The 20,084-nt window shown below is 38.9% G+C and overlaps 1 protein-coding gene across 1 annotated transcript in view; it reads right to left on the bottom strand.

Annotated features, from left to right (window-relative positions):
* The window catches only part of SYTL5 (synaptotagmin like 5), an 87,239-nt gene that overhangs the window by 11,639 nt on the left and 55,516 nt on the right, over nt 1-20,084 (bottom strand). Inside the window, exons 10-17 of the mRNA XM_074604021.1 lie at nt 16,223-16,379; nt 15,174-15,303; nt 13,240-13,346; nt 8,550-8,642; nt 4,483-4,548; nt 3,415-3,593; nt 2,488-2,590; nt 83-244 (exon numbers count right to left, since the gene is read on the bottom strand). Coding sequence (XP_074460122.1) covers nt 83-244; nt 2,488-2,590; nt 3,415-3,593; nt 4,483-4,548; nt 8,550-8,642; nt 13,240-13,346; nt 15,174-15,303; nt 16,223-16,379 — 997 coding nt within the window. The remainder of the gene's footprint in view (nt 1-82; nt 245-2,487; nt 2,591-3,414; nt 3,594-4,482; nt 4,549-8,549; nt 8,643-13,239; nt 13,347-15,173; nt 15,304-16,222; nt 16,380-20,084) is intronic.

Genomic DNA, 20,084 nt, shown 5'->3' on the forward strand with positions numbered 1-20,084 from the left:
ATAAATACGTTCCAAAGGAAAAATAACTAAGCCTTGCTAAATTTGCTTCGCAACACTTTCACTGGCCCCTGGAAACCCTTACCTTAGGCTGGAGCACAAACCACTCATCGCCCTGATTTTCGAAGTTCCAGGAATCAAATGGAATTTCCACCTCCCCAAGGAAGCTGTTGCGTCCAAATCGGTCATAGTGCCAGACAGAAAGCTGCAGGGTCCTGGTTTCTAGCTGTGTGTGACTGATGACATACTAGCAACAGAAAAAGAGAAAAAGAAACTCTCAGAATAAGCATAAATAATAGTTTCCATGGAGCCTTTTACAGCTCTAGCTCAATTTCACAAAGCCCACAGCAGCTAACGAATGAAGCATGAAAAAGAGATTTGTTTTCTTTGCAAACAAGATTGATCTAGCTAGAAAGCTCATAATGTCAATGTTAAACCTAACTCTTCTCTTTGCAGTAAGTATCCAATTGTAATTAATGTTACTATGACAATTGTTCTTTTTCTCTATTATTTACTGGGTATATATAACTATAAAGCAAATTATGATGCTTAAAAAAAATGATCGTATTAATTCCTTAAAAGTTTATGTCAAATAAGCAGATCAACATCAAAGTTTTCTTCATAAGAAGAAATCCCACTGGTCCTTTCATCCTTAAAGGGGGTCTGCTGTACACTACTTTCTAGAAATAGTATCCTCTCCTTTTCAATGGCGTCTTCGTAACTTACAAAAAATTGTTCTGAAAACAAGCAAAACTGCATCTGCAAAGCAGGCACCAAGCCTACCAGTCTTAGTAACCATTGTTGATTTTGAAAGCTATTTAAAAAAACTCCTCTGAAGAAACTTCATATTCTAGCAAATACACAGAAAATTGCAAGCATCTGGAATTCGAGCTCTGCACACTCTGCTTTTAGCAAAAGGCCCATTAATTCCCTGAAATTCACCCTTCTCCTAGTGTTAGCTGAAGAGACACAGATGGGTTTGTTTTTTTTTTTTCCCTCATCAGGAGCAACATCTGTACACGGACACATATTCTCCAAAAGCTGAACCAGTCAAGCCCGTTGGCGAGCCACACAAGTAGGCTGTTCCTGTGTAGATATGGCTACAATGCTTAATTCTAGATGCCAACAGTTCCACTGTGAGTCATGTCGTATTTAGCAATAACGGAATAAAAGTCAAAGAGGGAAGATACAGGCAGATTTAATTATTTTTCTTTTCTCTTTTAAAAAGTAGTTACAGTTGGGATGAACAGATCTATCTCCTGCTCGCTTACCCACAATTCAAGTAAGTCCTTTTTGTTACAATTTGCGTTTTTACCAAGCTGCTGAGCTTGGTCCTCACCAAGCTCCCTACCAGCAAACATGTTCAGTGCTATGCTCCTTTCTAAATGGAGTCTAACACCTTTCTTTTTCTTCTTTTTTTTTTTTTTTTCTTCTTCAAGTTCAGGCAAGTCTTAACTTTACTATAAACCATTTAAAAATGAGGCTATACAAGAGGCTCTCCCCTCGGCAAGCAGTCTGGCCAGACCACAGACCAAGTGTATGTAAGTCTGCAAAATGGTTCTGTAGCCAGGTTAAGCCAAGTATACTGGCCAGGGAACATCTATTAGCCTCTATTATAAGAAACCTATTTAAAACCTCACTGAAATTACAAAAAAAAAAAAAAGTTTTCAGGAGAAACTAAAAGGAGTTTCTGGCCTCATGACAGATGGCTGGGACAACTCTCCTCAACTGACAGGAAGGGGAATCACCAGGAGCCTTGTGGTCCGGGTACCAGACAGACAGTGCACTGGGCAGAAACTCCACCATTCCCTCCTTCCCCACAGAGCCAAGGAGGTGAATAAGCAGCTCACGAGGAGCTCAAAATAGTTCAGCCTCTGTAGTGGATGCGGGTAAAGGCAAGGAACGAAAGAGCCTGGGCGTTGTGCTCCACCAATCCCTCAAGGAAGTAATCTGTCATTGTCTTCTGCAACAGAAAATGAACGGCACCACAGCTTCTTAGGAAAGCAGGTAGTGAAGCCGTTATTGGCATTTTCTTATCAAAGTCAGTTCTGCTTTAGAAAGAAATAAAAGCCTCCAGAGAAATTCAGATCTTACTGCAAAAGCTTATTTTCTCTTTGAAATCAGTTAGACGGGAAGTTTTAAGCTAGATCTACTTCAGCATCAGTCGCTAATTTAGGGCATACAAAATATTTGAGGTGCCTTTAACAACTTGGAGCGCAGGTTAGATGGGAACATGAACAGTTTGGAAAGGGACCTATGGAAACTAATAGAAGTTTTACCTGTAAAAGGGAGAACCAAACAAAACCACTTCCTCAATGCTGAAAGCCAGAAATTACAACTCATAGGATTATGAGATGGTTTTGCTTAAATACCTCCCCTTTTGAGGCATCTCTTCCAAATTCTAATCCCCGTACTGGAACACACATAGAAAATGCCTGTGAGCACAAGCAGAACATTCATCACAGCCTGAGAGAGAGACAGTGTTCTCACCTTCAGTGTTTCATTAAATTCTGGATTGGTGCTGTTACTTTTAATTTTGGTCTTGCGTTTGCTTTGGCGGGACTTATCAGGCAGAAGGTATGCTTTGACATATCTGCAGATAAAGTAGTAAGTTAGCAGCAGGGAATAAAAATGACCACTTTGAGCAAGGACCTGACATAGCTGCATCAGCAACACATAAAAGGAAATTAATTTTTGCAGTCTAAACAACGCACATGTGTAACAGAGAAGATGCAAAACGTGGAAAGGTGTGGTCTTTATCTACAAACATAGCGATGTTAATCTGATAGGATCAGAATAACAAAAGGAAGAGCTAAATTAATTTACTCTGTCAGAAATGCAGAAAGCTTTCCCTTTTGTAGTATACCATTACTGTCGTCAACAAATACACTGAAAGTACTAGAGAATGAAAATCTTCATACCTTACATACGATAGGATTACACATGATTAGAGACGCTAATTACTACTTCCTGATGAAAGAGTTTACATATTATATAAAAACTATGAGAAGCTCAGAAAATACGGTCCTTACAAAGTGAATCTATGGATGCGTGAAACAAAAGTTATCTCTATCCCTTCCTTCCTCCAAAGCATCACTCCTCTCATATACTTTAGTTTTGGTTCTAGAAGAAATCAATTCAGCCTCCCTTCATATTTTTTGCCCTTTTACTATCAAGCAGGTTGATAATTTAAGTAATCTTATTGCTTCCCCAGAACAGGCACATGTTGTCCTAATAAACACATTGAAAAAGCATTTTTCGCAGGGAATCCAAAATCAACCACCATCAGAATGCTGGCTTGTAGCGACTGGATCCTGTGAATTCTCAGGCTCGTATCACAACCCAGTGACCACAGCATGTGACATGGTGGAGGACACCCCTAGCAGAGCCTAAAAGGAAATTCTTCTCTGTGCTTACGGATAGGTCCTTTGCTTCTTCTCATCTGCAACGGCCAGGTTTCGGCAACTTTTCACCAGGATGTTGAGGGCACCTGTTTTGTAGCTGTAGTTGATGTTGAGAAGGATTTCACCACTGACCTTCACGTTGCCATAGTCACCAGTTTCACTATATACACTCAGCATGCTGTTAATGCTAGTCTGGAGGGGGAGAGAAAAAGGACTTAGAGGTTTAAACAAATTACTCTTTTGCAGAATCTGCTTTTTTCATACAGCTACAGCCTTGCAATATTGTCACACTTGTTAGGACTTGCTATGAAAACAGATATATCATAGAAGAGAAATACCACCATTTGATGTAAAGGGGAATAAGAACTATAATTAAGAAGAGCTTAAGTGTCTAGACAGTTGATGTTTTCCACGCAGGACCCAAACCTATTTATAAACATGACTAAATCTAAATTACCACCATTTAATTCATGCATGAACTGAAGAGCAGACAGGCTACATAAATTGTAAGCTCACGTAAGTTCCAAGCAGAAAAAAAAAAAATCACCTCTCTGGCTCAGCTGTCCACCTAATTTTTACTGTCTCATAAGAAAACTGCTGACAGAACCATTAGGAATAGTTATAAGCATGCTTCCCATAATGGAGATGGTATAAATCCATGTTTGTTTAAAGTAAAACTCATGTCTCATTAGCAATTCTAAACGAATGAGAAAAATTCACCATTATTGCAGTTTTCCTAAATCCAAAAGTTTAGCAGTAATCGCACAAAATTTTCCACTGCAACATAATATATCACACCTCAATCTCTTTTTTTCACTCACACCAGGTTACAATTAGGAAAGAACTAAATATTTTTAAAGAAAACCAGAGCAATATGCACACTGCCAGAATCAGAAGCATTCGAGAAATCTGGCACACGTTCTCTTTTGAGTCATTGAGCAAGACTGCTCAAAAACATATATAACCATCTAAATCCTAACACATAGGAACCTTGCAAGACACACGGGTACAGTCTTCAACAAAAAAGGAGAAATTAGAGAGAAACCTTAAAAGTAAGCTAAGCAGAGGATTCAGAACTCACGGTATCACCGTCTTTTTCAGGCACGTTTAAATACGTCCATTTTCTGTCAGAGCCTTCTGGGGAGTTCTTTAAAGAAGGCAGTGCAAAAGATCAAGAGAAAAGAGCATTAGATAGCTGCAATAAGATAGAATAAGTGCAGTGATAAATCTTTACCTATATAGACAGGTAAAGGAAGTTTGTATTGCAAAGCCGTAGTGAGAAAGAAAGAAAGAGTTATCACCAAATCAGAAAAATGCTAAGTGTTTTCCATGTACTTTGAGTACTGAAGGACGCGTGGCTCAAGGTAATTAAATAGAAATGAAGTATCTGCTGTATCAAAATAAACAAATTACATTTTAGAACACCAACTCAACAGATTTGGATTTGTATTGCACTGTGTTTGGATTTGTCCTCGTTTACGTCTGTATGAAGTCAGTCCTCACTTAAGCTAGTCAATAGCTAAGCAGTCATATATTTGCAAGATTGGCACCTTTGTAAGAAATTGCAGTTTCTCTGTGGAGTTTGTAAGAGTAGGTAAAAACGCACACAAGTGTTTAAACATGTCACTCCGGGAAAAAATACAGTAATAGAATCTTTGAGGAAACTTTTTTTCCCCCCTCTGCTTGCTAGAGCAGTATCTGTAAATCTCATCAATGACCTCAAGGGAAACTACATCTTGATCTACCTCCTTCCTTATCAGCTGCAGGGAAGAAGGAAGAGCACAGTCAAGGGGAAGAGCCACACAAAAACAACGGGTCTGTGGCAAAATTCAGCTCTCGGAGCACCTTGCCTAAGGGCCCTGCAGCAAAGAAAGCTGGAGGGATAAGCAGGCCTGTGTCAATATGGTAAACAGGAAAAGATATGAAAAACCAAAACAAGCAATCGTTAGCCATAAAGGTAACTTTATACATCGTGTAGGAATAACAAACAGCAAAAAAGGGTGGGTTTTTGTATTTTTGCTGGCCTTCTTTATACTTAATTTAAATTAAAAAAAAAAAAAAAAAAAGAAAAATGCTTGCCCTTTTATTCCTTTGTACAATTGGCTGAAATACCATGAACAGGACTGGTTAGAATGACTGGAGAATTAGCAACGCACGCAGACAAATATGTCATATTTCCTCCAATTGCTAACACTTCTCAAGCTACATTCCAGCCTCTACCGTTTAAGCATTTCCACCTCTAGCATAGGTGAAAATGAGTATCCTTGGATGCTGCTAGTGAACTTAACAGCCCCAGTATGTGCTACAAAATGCCTAAATTATCCCTGGAAATGAAAGTCACAATTTATGTGCCCACTTCAGAAAACAAACAGGGTTATACCAATATGAGAAGATGGATGAGTTTTTCCTCTACTGAATCTTTAGGTAAGTGGGCAGCAAGGGGTAAATGATTGGGGGGAAAAAAAAAAAAACCCAACATAAAGTCCTAATAGATAACCTCTAATATAACTGTAAATAGATGACCTCTGACCCTAGAATTTACGCAAACACAATTTCTGGATTACTTACAAAACACAAACAAGATAATACAAATTTAGATGAAGTATTTGATATGCTTGACTTTCCCCACAGACTCTGTTCTGTGGCATTTACACTGGACATGACGTATGCTAAATGTGATGTCCTTAAGAAATTTACTAATTTTCCAGTTTCATAAGTAGTAAACAGCCACCATATACGGAGGATGCAGAGCTTCGTTTTAGTACCTCACTAAGAATTATATTTGTTTTGCATCGTATCTTATCACTGCAGTAAGGCACTGAAACAACTTAGTCTTACTGATGTGATGCATCTTGACACCACCACGTTAGTGTATTTGGGAGAGGAATTGGTGAAGGATGCAGGGAAAACTAAATACACAGTTCATACATTAGCTTTGGAAAACAGAAACAGAAAGAAAAATACAATGTCACTTTCCATTTTTTCTCACTCATGTTACAGGTAGTTTTCAAGTACCTTTTCCCTTTGAGATATTTCTTCCTCTACCTCAAATGCTCATTGTCAGAGTACTCATACTATACTTTAAATTCTCATATTTGAAAGAAAAAAAAAAGAAAAATCATGCAGTTGGAGCCTACTGTTCATTTATAACATTATTTCAACGTGACATAATAGTAGACTGTCATTCGACAGACAAGTACATGAAAAAACTCTGTACAGTGCAGAAGGCTCAAAGGCTTACAACAAGCAGAGTAAAGGTAAAAATAAGAGAGAGGGGGAATGTTAATAACTAGTAAAACACACGTAAGGGGAATAAAAAAAGAACCTGTAAAATTGACCTGCTCTTGCAGGGAGCAGCAGCTTGCCATTTGCAACTTCGCCAGTAATGTAGCATTGCAGTGACATTAAAAACCATGTCATGGTGAATACAGAGAAATGAGAGCATTGAGATGTGAGATTATCTCAAACCTACAGCAGTGGAAAAAGTGCGCTCTGCTTAAGAAAAAGGTCAAAGGGAAATCTACAGCAAAGCACAAAACCCAATGCACAGACGGAACACTGCCTACAGTACAGAGGGAAGGCTCTCTAAATACAGTTCCTCAACTAGCAACTTAAACAGAGAAAGCACTTAAGCACCTGCAACCCTCATATCAATATTCAGAGGAAATAAAAATAATTCTGTCTATAAAATCCATGGAACCAGCAAGCATCGGAGACAATGAGTCATAGTCAACCTCAGGTAAGTGCGTCTAATTAGACCAATGTCAACAGGCTACATTTGCTCAAGTCTGATTCGGTGTGAAGTGCTGCACGTCTCTGTTCTGTTTCTGTGAACTACACAAATTAGAAGGGAAAAGGGTCTAGACATGGCCAGATCTAAGGTCCAAAAATGCACCGATAGCAATTTTCTCAGCCCTTTCTCCTTTCCAGGTAAGTCAAGCTTGGGTTCGGCCAACTCCATCTCTTTAAGATCAAGAACTTAAGTGGGCACTCCTTGGGCTCTGCTTGCATAGGGATTACCAGGGATACTGTCTAGAAAGGACAGTTCATTGGTTACTGTCATGGACCAAATTTTCTCTTCCCTTTTAGCATATGGATTCATCTGTCTTCATCACCTTCAACTCTCTCGTCTTCTACCCGGAGTTTGTTGTGGCCTTCTGGTACTCTATATGCCGACCAGAGCTATTCTTAGGCACAAGTCATGAAGACGACTGGGGAGAGTGGGCTCTGCAACTTTTCTGAAGATGCTATCAGTTGCCCACGTCATACGTGTCAGATCCCAAAAATGAAGTACGCAGCAGGCAGTCATAAGCTAGACACGTTAAAGGCTACTTCTATCATCCATTTTCTTCCCCAGTGAATAACAGACTGCATAATGAACTGCATAAGGCTTGTTATACCAATTTTGTTGCATCCCAAGCACCTGTTACAACCTGAAAATGCAGCTATTCCTTTTAAAACCAACATTAAGTTGCAATAGTTAGACAACCACAAGACTCAAACATCTGATTACGGTGTATGGTTTGTGGGTATGATGAGAAACAAAAGGATATAACAGAAAAATACTACAATTACTGCAGAAGGTAGAAAAGTTGTCACCAACCAAAATCCCCAAGTATCTCCCTCCTCACTGTAAAGAAAAATACTTTTCAGATCTAGGTGGCATATCAATCATGTCACGAAGAAGGGGAGAAGCTGGGTTGGGGGATGGACAACGACGCCACAGAAGTGCAAACACACAGATGAGTGTTTGTGTCCCAAGAACCTGATCAATCAGAAAGTGGTTTGTTCTCTTCATTTCAAGTAAATTGAGATTAAGTGCTCCGCTGCAAAGCTGAGCAGTCATGTAACTGCAAACACCTATGGTTTGACTTCTCCACATGTCGGCTTGGTGGTAACCTGAGCACATGAGGAAATCTGCCGATGAGTACGCAAAATGGCTTTCTCTTTCCACGCACTGCAGAGAGCAGCATTTTAGCTTGAACAGCATTAAAAATATAAGAGAAAAACTATCTCAATGTTAAAGGATGTTTCTTAAGCGCAGGATGAAAGATGGTCTGCTGCTAAGTGGTATGAAGTTAAACTTTTTGGAGGAGCAATGGTCTTTTATGGAAGAAAAAAGCATGTGCTTTCTACTCAAGATCTTACTGTTGATAATCCACTTGTCAAATGTCCATGTTTCCTTGAATAACGAGAGGCCACTATGTCATCAATATCTTCTTCTGTTTCATCCAGATAATCCTAAATGACAAACAGGCATTTTAGTTGTCGTGTTCTGCTCTGTATTTGATGAGCATCTGTCACCTAGTTTTGTTTTGTATATTTTCCACTTTAGGAAGATGGGGCAGGATGCATTCAAAATTCTAATCTCTAGAGGAATTTTGATTTACATTTTCCATATCTTTGCACAGGCACACAGCATAAGGGGAAAAGATGCTGTTAGGGTTTCAGGGTTCAGTTGCTTAAGAAGCGAAAAACTTGACACACATACTTCATATCTTATTCTGGAGGCGCTTACCTTTGCACAGCCAACAACTCTACACATAAACAAAACCCACTTCCATGCTCATTAACAATGCCATCTGAATTACCTTACTCTACTTACTACTATTTCCGTTCAGGAATTCAGGTTTGGAAATCTTAGAAGGAGATTATGAGAATTTTTCAAATCTTAACGAAAGAAATCACTGAATTAAGGTCTCATACCAGGGGATCACTGGTATTGGTTTACCCGAAGATGTTTGTAGCCAGAAGTCATTAGATGATTGATTTCCTGGTTACAGTCCAGGTTCTATATTTTTTGCAGGACTTTTTTTTTTTTTTTTTTTTTTTTTTTTTTTTTTTACAATCCAACAGTCCAGTTTTCCAGTTATTTTCAACATTTGTGTCAGTCCCACTCACATGCACACAAATGGACAAACGCATAGTTTGCATTACACTCGCACCCTTTCACACTGGTGACAGGCGATGATTCCTTGAACATGATCATTAACACAGACCCATGTGCTGAAAGCCCCAGGTTATTGTCAAACCACATGGGAAGAAACTTGTCCTGCCATCATATGCACTGAATATATTTGAGGGTAAGCGAAGAAAAGCACCAGTTGATGTGCATATTTTTAAAATAATTACACTCCTGTATAATTTTAATAATTTTTTTTAAATGGAGGGAAAAAAATCAGTAGTTGCACAGCTTCATGTACATGCTTGAATTTTAATAAACAAGATTGCCCTGTAACATCTTTAGCCCATATACAGAAAAAAAATAATTTTCATTTTTTAAACACAGCAATAAAGTAAAATTTAAAAGAAACTTACAATCTAGTTGATAGTCCTAGTAGGATGGCTAACTTTAAGTAAAAGATACAGGAAAAAAATCCAACAGAAAGCTATCATCCTATTAACTGTAACTTGAAAATTTTATGTGTTTCCTTAAACCTTATGGCAGGTGTTTTGAAAGACTCTTCTTTTAGTTCTAATGGAAGTTAAATCTTCAAATTCCTTCTGTCTGCTTTGCAGCTATAAAAATCTCACGTGGTGACCTACCTCGCTCTCTATTGCTTAATCGCTCTCACGCTCTTAAACTAAACAGAGAAGCAGTGTATTCGAACCCAGGAGTCTCAAAGGCTTCTGTGCTCATCAGGAAAAACAGAGCAGAGAAGAAATGCTGCTGGAGAGCTGAACTGTCACAGTTTATGTAAAGATCTGCAGAGCATTTGTCATTAGCATGCAGAAAACTAGCTGTTAAATCCCTCCTTCTTTGCGCCAGTGACTGAAATAAAATAAAATCAGATGAAAGTGATACAAAGTCTTCTATTACTACTTTCCGATTGTAACTGCATAATTAATATTGAGCAGAGGGAAATCAGGATAAGCCATCACTCTATTTGGGACCAAAATTTACATACTGAAGCAAAAATTCCTCTTAGCTTCATGTTCTTACAATGAGCCTCCTCTACTCGTCTCTTCTCTTTCTAATCTATTCAGGGCACTGCTACCGCTCCACAGGAAAAAGAAGTCACAAATATTTTATACTCTAAGGAAAAAGTCCATGGAGACCCAGGCACAACAGAGCTAATTATTTCAGGGAGAAAGATAGAGAGCTGAATCCTTCAAAAGTAAAACCAAAAAAACCCCGAAAAAAATAAAAATAAAAAAACCCACCCCGTCCTTCACTTCTACCCTCCTCATTGGCTTCAGAATTCAGATGATGTACCCAAGTTTAAAGTTTGTCCCGAGAACACCCAACTTCGGTTTCTTGCCCGTACAACAGGAAGAAGCAATTCTGGTAACACATGCAAAGCTCTTTCCTTTACACTGTTGCATACATACCTGTGGACTTTTAAGTAAACAATGCTACACTTTATTGCTGAATAATTAAACACGGGACAAAAAAAAACCCAAAACAGTAAGGAAACATCTTCAGACCGGAGTGTTTCTAGTTTAGGCACTCGAATATTAAAAGTCCTTCACAAAAAGCCCTAACGACAGCTAGCTGACTACCAAATCTGGAACTAAAAAAAAAAAATGGTTAACATTTAACCTATGCTCTTAATTCATTTTGCACCACAATGATTATGCTTCTCAGGAGGTGTTATAGAACTGCAACGACATAATTGGTTAGTGGTATTAGCTTATTAAAGTTAGGGCTAGTAGGACATTAATCTCACAGTCATAAAATGCATGTTATCCAATTGCTTCTAATAAAGCAGCCGAGCATGTAATGAACACTACTTGGTCAGGAATTCCGCACACACCCCTCTAGATAAGGTGCTCACATTTGGACACAATATTAGATTTAACTGGTTCCCCACACTCCTTGACAAATACATACTACAGTATGTAGGTTTCTAGTGGTTGTCCCTTTTCACTATCAAGAGCAAGGAAAGTTAGAGAAGCAAAATACCCATTCAGTTTTCCAGCTTGTTTCTCTGTATGCATAATGGATTTTCACGGATAAAGCTGGGAGCAAAGCAGCTAAAAAAGCCCACACTTTCAGCTGATAAATTCCAGCAATCCGCTTATCCTATTGACGTGTGGCACCTCCCACACCACTGTCAGCTCTCATCACCCAGAGATAAGAGAATGAAGGGCCTCTGCCAGCTCCACCCGCTGGCCAGGAGAAAAGAAGGTATAACTTTTCTCAGGCTGCAGAAGCTGTTGTTATTTTCATCGGATACCTTTCTTTTTGTCTCTTATATCAAGCGCCAAAGCAGCTACACTCCAGCAGGAATACAACCTTCATCTCAAAAGACTGCACACGTAATGAATACAGGGCAAGACTCTGAAGGACTCCTGTGAGTCAAACTATCCTACAAAACGCAGGAACACTAAAGCTGATGAATGCAGCCAATTGATTTCATAAGACAGAGCAAGCGAGGACATGGGTAGAATTAGAGATCTAGGAACCCCATTATGAATGAAATTTAAAGGGGAATTAACACTCTTACTGACCTTGGAGCAACTAAATCAAGCTAATGTCACAAGAGAGGTCTGCTAGAGCAGCTAGAAAGCTGCTGAGATGCACTCTGAAATTTCATTCAGAGTCAGCAAGAGGAGAAGGGGGGAGTGAGGGGGAAAGAGAAAAAGAAAGCTCTAAATATGAGGAAGACAAAAAAATCAAATAAAATCAAAGAACAGAAAACTGCTCTGGACTTGGCTTCTCTGGCACCCGCCTCAGAGAAATTCCTAGATGATAACTATGGCACGATGTACAATTAGAGCAGGGAACTAATATAAAGTATTTAAAGCCTGTATTTTTTTATTTTATGCTTTTCTTCTGCAACCTTTTCCAGCTTCTCAATCAGTAACACATCCTTTTTCTTTTCTACAATTAAAAAATAAACCACTTATTTTTTAAGTTTTTCTTCCACAGAAATCTGATGCACAGGAAGGGCTTGTTTTATTTCCTTAAAGATTAACGCAAACAAAGCAATGCTGCAGGCAAATTCTCTGAGTGCTTACAATCCAAGAAACAAAGGGGAATCCCAACAGGTTGTTTCCCACCAAGGCCCAAGTATCAAATGCTACAAGAAGGGCATCATCTCCCATGGCCAGTGCTCTTCTCAAAAGAGCAGATGGTAGGGAAGGACTATGACAATAGACAAAATGCATAAACCATAACACAGAGGCTTATGGGTTTTTTAAGCTACAAGCATACATTTGGAATCTTCAGAACAAACTATGATTAGATGAAGAACTATTTAAATAGCTCTTCTTTTTTTTTCCCCCCTCATGCATATTTAACAAGCCTGGAAATTCTTTTATAGCATTGATGCACATCTGCAGCCTGTGTATCTTGGATATGCGCGTAAGAGGAAAGGGAAGCTGTGAATCACTTCAGGAAAAGCAGCCCATAGGAAGACATAGAAAAAGGCATGGAGATGTACGGGAGAAAACAGTGAACAGGAAGAAGAGGCAAGAAAGAGTGGCAGAACACAAGGCTGGGGCTTCAGTTGCTGAAAATATATATGAGAGGAAAATCAAAACCAGACAAAGATTAAAGCCGTTAAAGTATAGTATTTCTCAGCATCAAAATTAAAATCTAAGAAAGTATGAATTAACAGGACTTTGGAGCATGTGTAACATAGAGCCTGAAATTTATTTTCAGGCCAGACTTCTTTCATCTGTAAACTCAAAAAGCAGCAAATCAATAACAAACTGTGATTATTCATTAAAATATACTCAGAAGATGAAGCTGTTTAAAAACTCATTAAATATCCCTGAAGCAATGTTCTGCATTACTTATATTTTATATAGATTTACATACAGTGCTGATTTCAGAAGTCTGAACAGACAGGATTTCCACCAGATAAACATTTACATATTTATAACTCACCAGTTCCTGATCTAAGGCACTAGGTACAGATTTGCTTCTTATGCTCAGAGTATCTTCATTTCCTTCAGAGAAAGATTCACTCAAATCTATCTCAGATCGGCTACGATCTGGAAAATAAAAACAATTGAAATATTTGCTATAATTCCTACAAAAAGTATTCCATTTTATCTTACACATTTTAATAAGTGTTACCCCAAAGCCTTTTTTTTTTTTTTTTTTTAAGAAAAAACATCAAAACAATATTTTAGGTATCTGTCACAAACTCTATGACAACTGAACATCAATATGATAAATGAAAAAGTATGTTTTCTGATGCTGTTCAGCCTTCTGGCCAATACTTTTCCCCCTGCACTATTTATCTGCTGTAATTGTCTCCCGTGGATGATACTATAGATCAAGCTTTTGACTTTCTCTGGTAGACCTATCAGCCTGGAATATCGAAAAACCTGCAGCCCAAGTGTTCACAGTGATTATCACATCTCCCATCACCACGAAACTCCCCCCAGTGTCTGCTTCAGAATTAAGCAACTAGGGATACAGATGGACATAGAAAGTACTTCTGCCATTACTGGTGTTCCCTGTGCGGAAAGGAGAAGGAAGCAAACTACTCTCAAGATGCGCACAAATTTCTTTCAGTCCTACAGGAGTGTCATCCACTCTATAGGTATAAGACACGTCAGATGTCTTGGAGAAAGGTTTTCGTAGTCCTCCCCATATGAATCTTTTGTGCGACTGCTCAATATATTGAGAAAAAAAGAGGGGGGAGAGAATACTTTTAGATTCTGCAGGTAGGAATCTGGAAAGTTTTTAACTGTTCGTCCTCTACCTGGGCTATAGCTCGTTTGACAGGAAAAGTCACTCTCTTGAGCTTAATGTCCTTTGAGATCCTCTAACAAGGACACAATGAAGAGTCCAAGGCCTATTCCTAGCTTGCCCGCAATTTTGCCCAGCATCCATATGCTTTGGAAACATGAGGCCAGTTCTTTTCCACTAGGAAACCCCTTTATTTTATAAGGTAGCAGAAACAGGAAGAATTTTCGCTTCATAAAGAAGTAGCAGTCTGTTAACACCTCTGCCTGGAGTTACACTGTCCAATATTCTCAAAGAAACTCTGACGCTTTCAAGTTGAAAAATCTAAGGTGAAGAACGTTATCATCTCCTTTGATGCGCTCTGTGGGATGTGCTTTGGGCTAAATTCAGCTGAAATAAAGCGAGCCCTGCTGCATCTCAGAGAGAAACCTGTAAACCTGAACCCGCTCCGTTAGCCCTGTAAGAAGCCAACAGAGGGCCTGGGAGAAGCAGAAGAGTGCAGGGCACTCCTGCCGCCTACTTCAGGTAGGAAAAGGAGGATCTTCACCCACTGTTGCAAAGTGGCTCTGACAGCACCTTCCTGGGCAAGCCTCATTTACCTAACAGCCTCCAATGAAATGAGGCAAATTACAGCTGAATCGACTGGTTCAGTGCGTGACGTGTTAAAAAAAGAAATGACATGAGGTCTGTAAGGGACTTGTTCTCTGACAGCTCTTTGTTTCCCAAATTTGCTTCCGAGTAAAGTGGGTGTGAAATGTAATGGCAGCAGCACAGTAGTATTTTATACGGATTGCAGATAGATAGTATTTTATACAGTTGACCACACAGAGAATGATTTAACTATGTGCAATTATGAATGAAATCTTGTAACAATTCGAAGAGCACGTGATTTACCTAATACTAGGGTTAGGCTTACCATTTTTTCAAATGTAACACTTGTGAAGTGGTATAAACTTGGTTAGTAAAAGGGAAGAATTTTCAGAATGAATATGAAGAAATTTATGAAACTTACATCTGATCTTTCAACGTGCTTTCAAAACAAAAGGAGCAGAGCCACAAGAATAGGAACAACCCTCTGATGATTATTAAGGCTGGCAGAAAGAAGGAAAAGAATGAATACTTGCCTGATGACAAAGATATCCTTGAAACTGCAATGGAAGGTGTTCCAGATGCTTTCCTACAGTGCTTTTTTACTAAATCTTCAGGTACGCTTTCACTCATTGGAATTATCACACCATTTTCTAAGCCAGTGTCCTGCCCAATAAGAAAAAAGCGCATTCCATAAACACGAAAAGTGAGCTTATTCACCATCAGTCTGCAAAAGAATCATTTCTATTAGCTCCCAGAACTCCAGAGCTCCTTTAGCATCTAGTTTATTACTGAATATATTTAGATTACAATCTAATCTGCTTTGCTCAGCACAGATAATGCATAAAATTTGCACAATGATGTGATTCGTGCTTTGTGATTCTGAGTTTGCAACTGAAGAATCAGAGCATCGCATCAGCAATGAGAGAAGGGAAATGAAACACGCGAATCTATTAAAAGTTCACTTAGCTTATAAATGAAAAGAAAAAAAAAGAAATTAAAGAAAAGATAAAACTTTTTGGTTTTATACCAGGATAATGATTTCAGTCAGGGTAAAGCCAAATGGACTTGAACTAATTAAATTATGCCAATATAACCCCTTAAATAAAGCAAATATGCTTGATATCATTATGGCTTTTTGCCTTCCTGTAAAGAAATAGCTAACGACATAACTCCATCTAAATTAAATGGATTGGCCTTTTTCAAGCAAATCTAATGCACTTGAAATCAAGTCAAGCTGTGCGCCAACAAGAATACAAATAAAACAACTACTAATTTATTTACGGGTCCCTAAACTTCCCTTCATATACACTAACTTATTTTTTATTAGGAAAGGCAGTATATTAGACCAAGTATTTGGAAGTTAGAAAGAAGTTGACCTGTTCAACAGGGCTCTGATCTCAAATACTCATCTACTTTTTTCCAAACGTTAATGGTAGAAGGCATTACCTCTGGCTATAAATTTCACTTTCCTTGTACTTTCCATGTAAGTCATGGCAACTTAGAATAACTTGCTAGTACAGCCCTGATATCTAAAGCATCTAACAGGGCAGATACCAGCCAAGTCCTCCCTGACGGTACTTACCCTGCTATAATCTGCGGTCATGCTGCGGGTGCTCAGTGCCAGGGATCTCGGGAGGGAAGGTATGGAAGCATTACCTCTGCTCACAGGACCCACGGCCCCTTTCAGATAGCCTGCAGCGGCCTCTGCATCGCTGCTGTTCAGTGAAGGAGTGCTCCCTCTGGGATGGAGAGAAGAGCATTAAAGCGTTATTGCTTTGAGCAAACCAACTCAGCCCATTTAGCAAACCACTGCAAGAAAACAACCGTCCTAACAGTTTACTGGAATAACAGCGCCCTGGATGAAACTGCGTGATCCACTGCAAGGAAATGGTCACCTGGAAAGAAAAACACAGGCAAGGGTGAACTGCAATTACTTTATATAAACACGTGTTTTCAGCATTTCGACCAGAACTGTGAGTAGCCCAAATGGGTGGCTCTTGTCCAGGCTGTAGAAGCTGCATTCATCTGTGTTCATTCCGAGCTGCATTCGCATCCCAACAGCGGGTGCAACAACTCATACAACCTTTCCTACCAGGCTGCTCCTTGGTTTGAAGGAAAACTATGGTGACATGGGAGCTCTGGTCACTTCTGCAGCTGATTTTACTGCCACCGCTATCTCCAGGAAGTCTAAAATCCTTGGCTATTTGCTCTATGTCCTCTCTAGAAAAACATAAACTTCCTCACTGTCTTATTTACAATAATGACTCTTGACCCAAACTGGTCATTCTTTTAACCAGCTTGGGAAGCTAGGAAAGCTGGACAAGTCTTTTTTTGCCAGGTTTTGTGTTAGTAAAAGTGACAAGAAAGCATCTGTGATCAGCATACCAGAACCCAATTGCTGTCTAATACCACAACAGGCAGAAATTTTTCCATGGGACATTTTCTATTAGAAAACACCAATTAGTCCACATGAACATTGAGGGTTAGAAAGGGTAAGCTGTTGCCCTTTTTTGACCTCTTGAAACAACGAAAATCATTTTAAAATGTATTTCAACGCATTTCCAATTAAAGTTTCGTTTTAATTTGAAATTTGATTTGCAGTAAAAATACAAGTTCTTGGCTGATCTACTCTTCTTTTTCCAGAAACATCAAACTTTTTCATTTTTCTTCACAATTCAGAGAAACCTCAAAAAGTCTTGCAGGACAGTAACAGTTCTGCATACATTCCTACTTACTGGTAAATAGGAATTGATGAAGCAATTGCAGCCTTTTCCATATGGAAAATACAGTGTCAGGGGACAAGAGTAGTGCAAATTTACTGGAGAAAGTTTTTGGAACTTACAGTAAAATTTCAGACAAAATAAGCTTCACCTTCACTTGGTTTAGGTTATCATATCATGTTTAGAGTAACTGCAGTAAAAATCTTCTCTGCCACAATGGAAGTTTTTGTTAGAACTACTGCTGAACTGAGAAAAAATACTCTGGAACACAACTACTTCTGTCTCACCACTAGATTAAGCAGTGAGCACACGCTCTGAATCCACATTGGTGAAGTTATTGAAAATAAGGAATACAGAGGAAAACACCAAACACCGGGACTGTCTATAAGTGTTGTGCAACCATGTTTTTGTCTTTTAGTGAGCATATGGTAATGTTTTTAGCTATTACTATCCAATTTTGTATATTGACAACTGTAGATAACGCATAATAAAACATGCTCTTGCGCATGTACACTTCATATACATGCACTGTTATTTTTTAATTTGATGAGCTAGTGATCAAAAAATCCAACCAAATGTGCTTTGGTTGAATTTTGGTCCTATCTGTTTACATAAAGATGCATCTTTTGTGCTGCAAAGTCAGGAAAATCAAGGTTACTGGCTGTCATCTGTATCTTATCAAAGCTGTTGGACTTAGATGCACCCACCTTAATTTCCAAATCTTTCACTGTATAGCAAGTAGCAAAAATGTTGAAAATCTGAGTTCTATTGCATGTCACACCGCTTTTGATGGATCGTTGTGACTTTCTATTACAAAAATTGTTGTTACAGCTTCCCCCCCCCACCCACTCTGTAAACTAATGTAAATCAAGAGAAGCGTCTAGAAGTAATAGTGGTCTGGGATAAAAGATTTGAAAACATTGATGGTTGGACTCGACGATCTTAAAAGTGCCTTCCAACCTACATGATTCTATGATTCTATGTTACAAGGGGTTCTGCAGGAGTCAAACTTGCTAAACAGACCTCTCCTGTAATCTGACCTTATTTCAGTCTGCTATTAGAGAGAGGTTCAACGCATTTTGTAAACATATTAAGTAGACAAGAAAAGAAAAATGTTGTTAGAACTTGGCCATGCTGGGCATTTCCACGTAGTATTTCCATGTGGTAGACGAGACCCCAGTATGATGGGGTAGTATGCCTGTATACTATTTCTCCTAGAAGTATCCCGATGCAGCCTCCCAGTTCATGCAGCTGCAAAATCAGTAAATGTGTTTGCTGGAGTAGAATTAAACCAGTTGAAGAAATGAACTCATGGCCTGGGAGTCCCTGCTCCCAGCTCAGTCACCAAAATGTTTAGAAATGGCTTCTCTTAAGCCAAAATGTTTAGAAAGAATAAAAATTCTCTCTCAGTTTCCCTGCTGGTAGGTGAAATACTACCAATTTTGGCAATGCAGCTAAAAAGATGAGGGCAGTTACAAAAATCAGAAACATGCAGGAAAATCTAGGACTGCTACAGTGTCACAAGATGTTGTTGTATTCTTTTAATTTGCAAATCAAAACAGTTATGGAGGCTAGCCTGGGAAACTGCTGTTATTTTTAATAATTACTACTCAGTTCTGTAAATTAATAGTAGATGAACTAAAGCAAGCATCCTCAAATACCTAATTAAAGTATTTAACCACGCATGTACAAGATAGGAATTTTCATCCCTCTACTGAAAAATATGAGCTGCTCTTCAATCTTTCCACAAACTAATATTTAGAAAGTGCCACATCTTCCTTAGACAGGAAAATAATTCAATCCCCCTACCAAAACCATCTCCTGGCAATACAGCTGGGTTACCATGTACTTTGACAAGGACACTGACTTGGCCAGGTGAGGATGAGACGATGGGTAGAGAAGGAAGTTGCCATACTGACTCAATATCCCTAATTTAGGTGAAATTAGAATCACAGAATCATAGGGTTGGAAGGGACCTCTGGAGATCATCGAGTCCAACCCCCCTGCCAGAGCAGGGTCACCTAGAGCAGGTTGCACAGGAACGCGTCCAGGTGAGTTTGGAATGTCTCCAGAGTTGGAGTTTCCACCACCTCTCTGGGCAGCCTGTTCCAGTGCTCTGCCACCCTCAAAGTAAAGAAGTTCCTCCTCATGTTTAGGTGGAACTTTCGGGAAGTTCCACCATTTAGGTAGAAATTAGCTCAGAGTGAAAGCTAGAAATTGATGCTTTATGTGGAAGTCAAGCAAGGCAATCAAACATAAAGGCCTTTATTTTCTAGAGTACTTCACTCTGTTTATCCTTCTAAGCCTGTACACAGAGTTTATCAGGTGCTGAATTCTACCACCCCTAACAAAACTATTTTGCTTCATGTATGGTTAACTGCACGGTAACTTTCTTGCACGCTGGCATAACAAAACTGCTGCAGAGATCTCTCTGGGACAACAACCACGGAAAGAGAAGGGCAAACAGAGACTTTGAAGAAGAAAATATAAATTATAATCAATTAACATGTCATTACTGAAGGAAAACCTTAGAACAAAGGGCCTCAGCTCTGTAACAGGAACACAGCTCAGCTCATCACTTAAAAGCCAGAAAACAAAAAACAACCAGGCAACCACAAGAAGAGAAAAGGAAGATGGATGGAGATAATTTTTAGGGGTTTTTTTCTTATTATTTTTCTTTTTTTTTTTTTCAAAAATAAATTAAAAAAAAAAAAGCTCTGCTTC

This window comes from Larus michahellis, chromosome 1, assembly GCF_964199755.1.
Source record: "Larus michahellis chromosome 1, bLarMic1.1, whole genome shotgun sequence".
NCBI lineage: Eukaryota > Metazoa > Chordata > Aves > Charadriiformes > Laridae > Larus > Larus michahellis.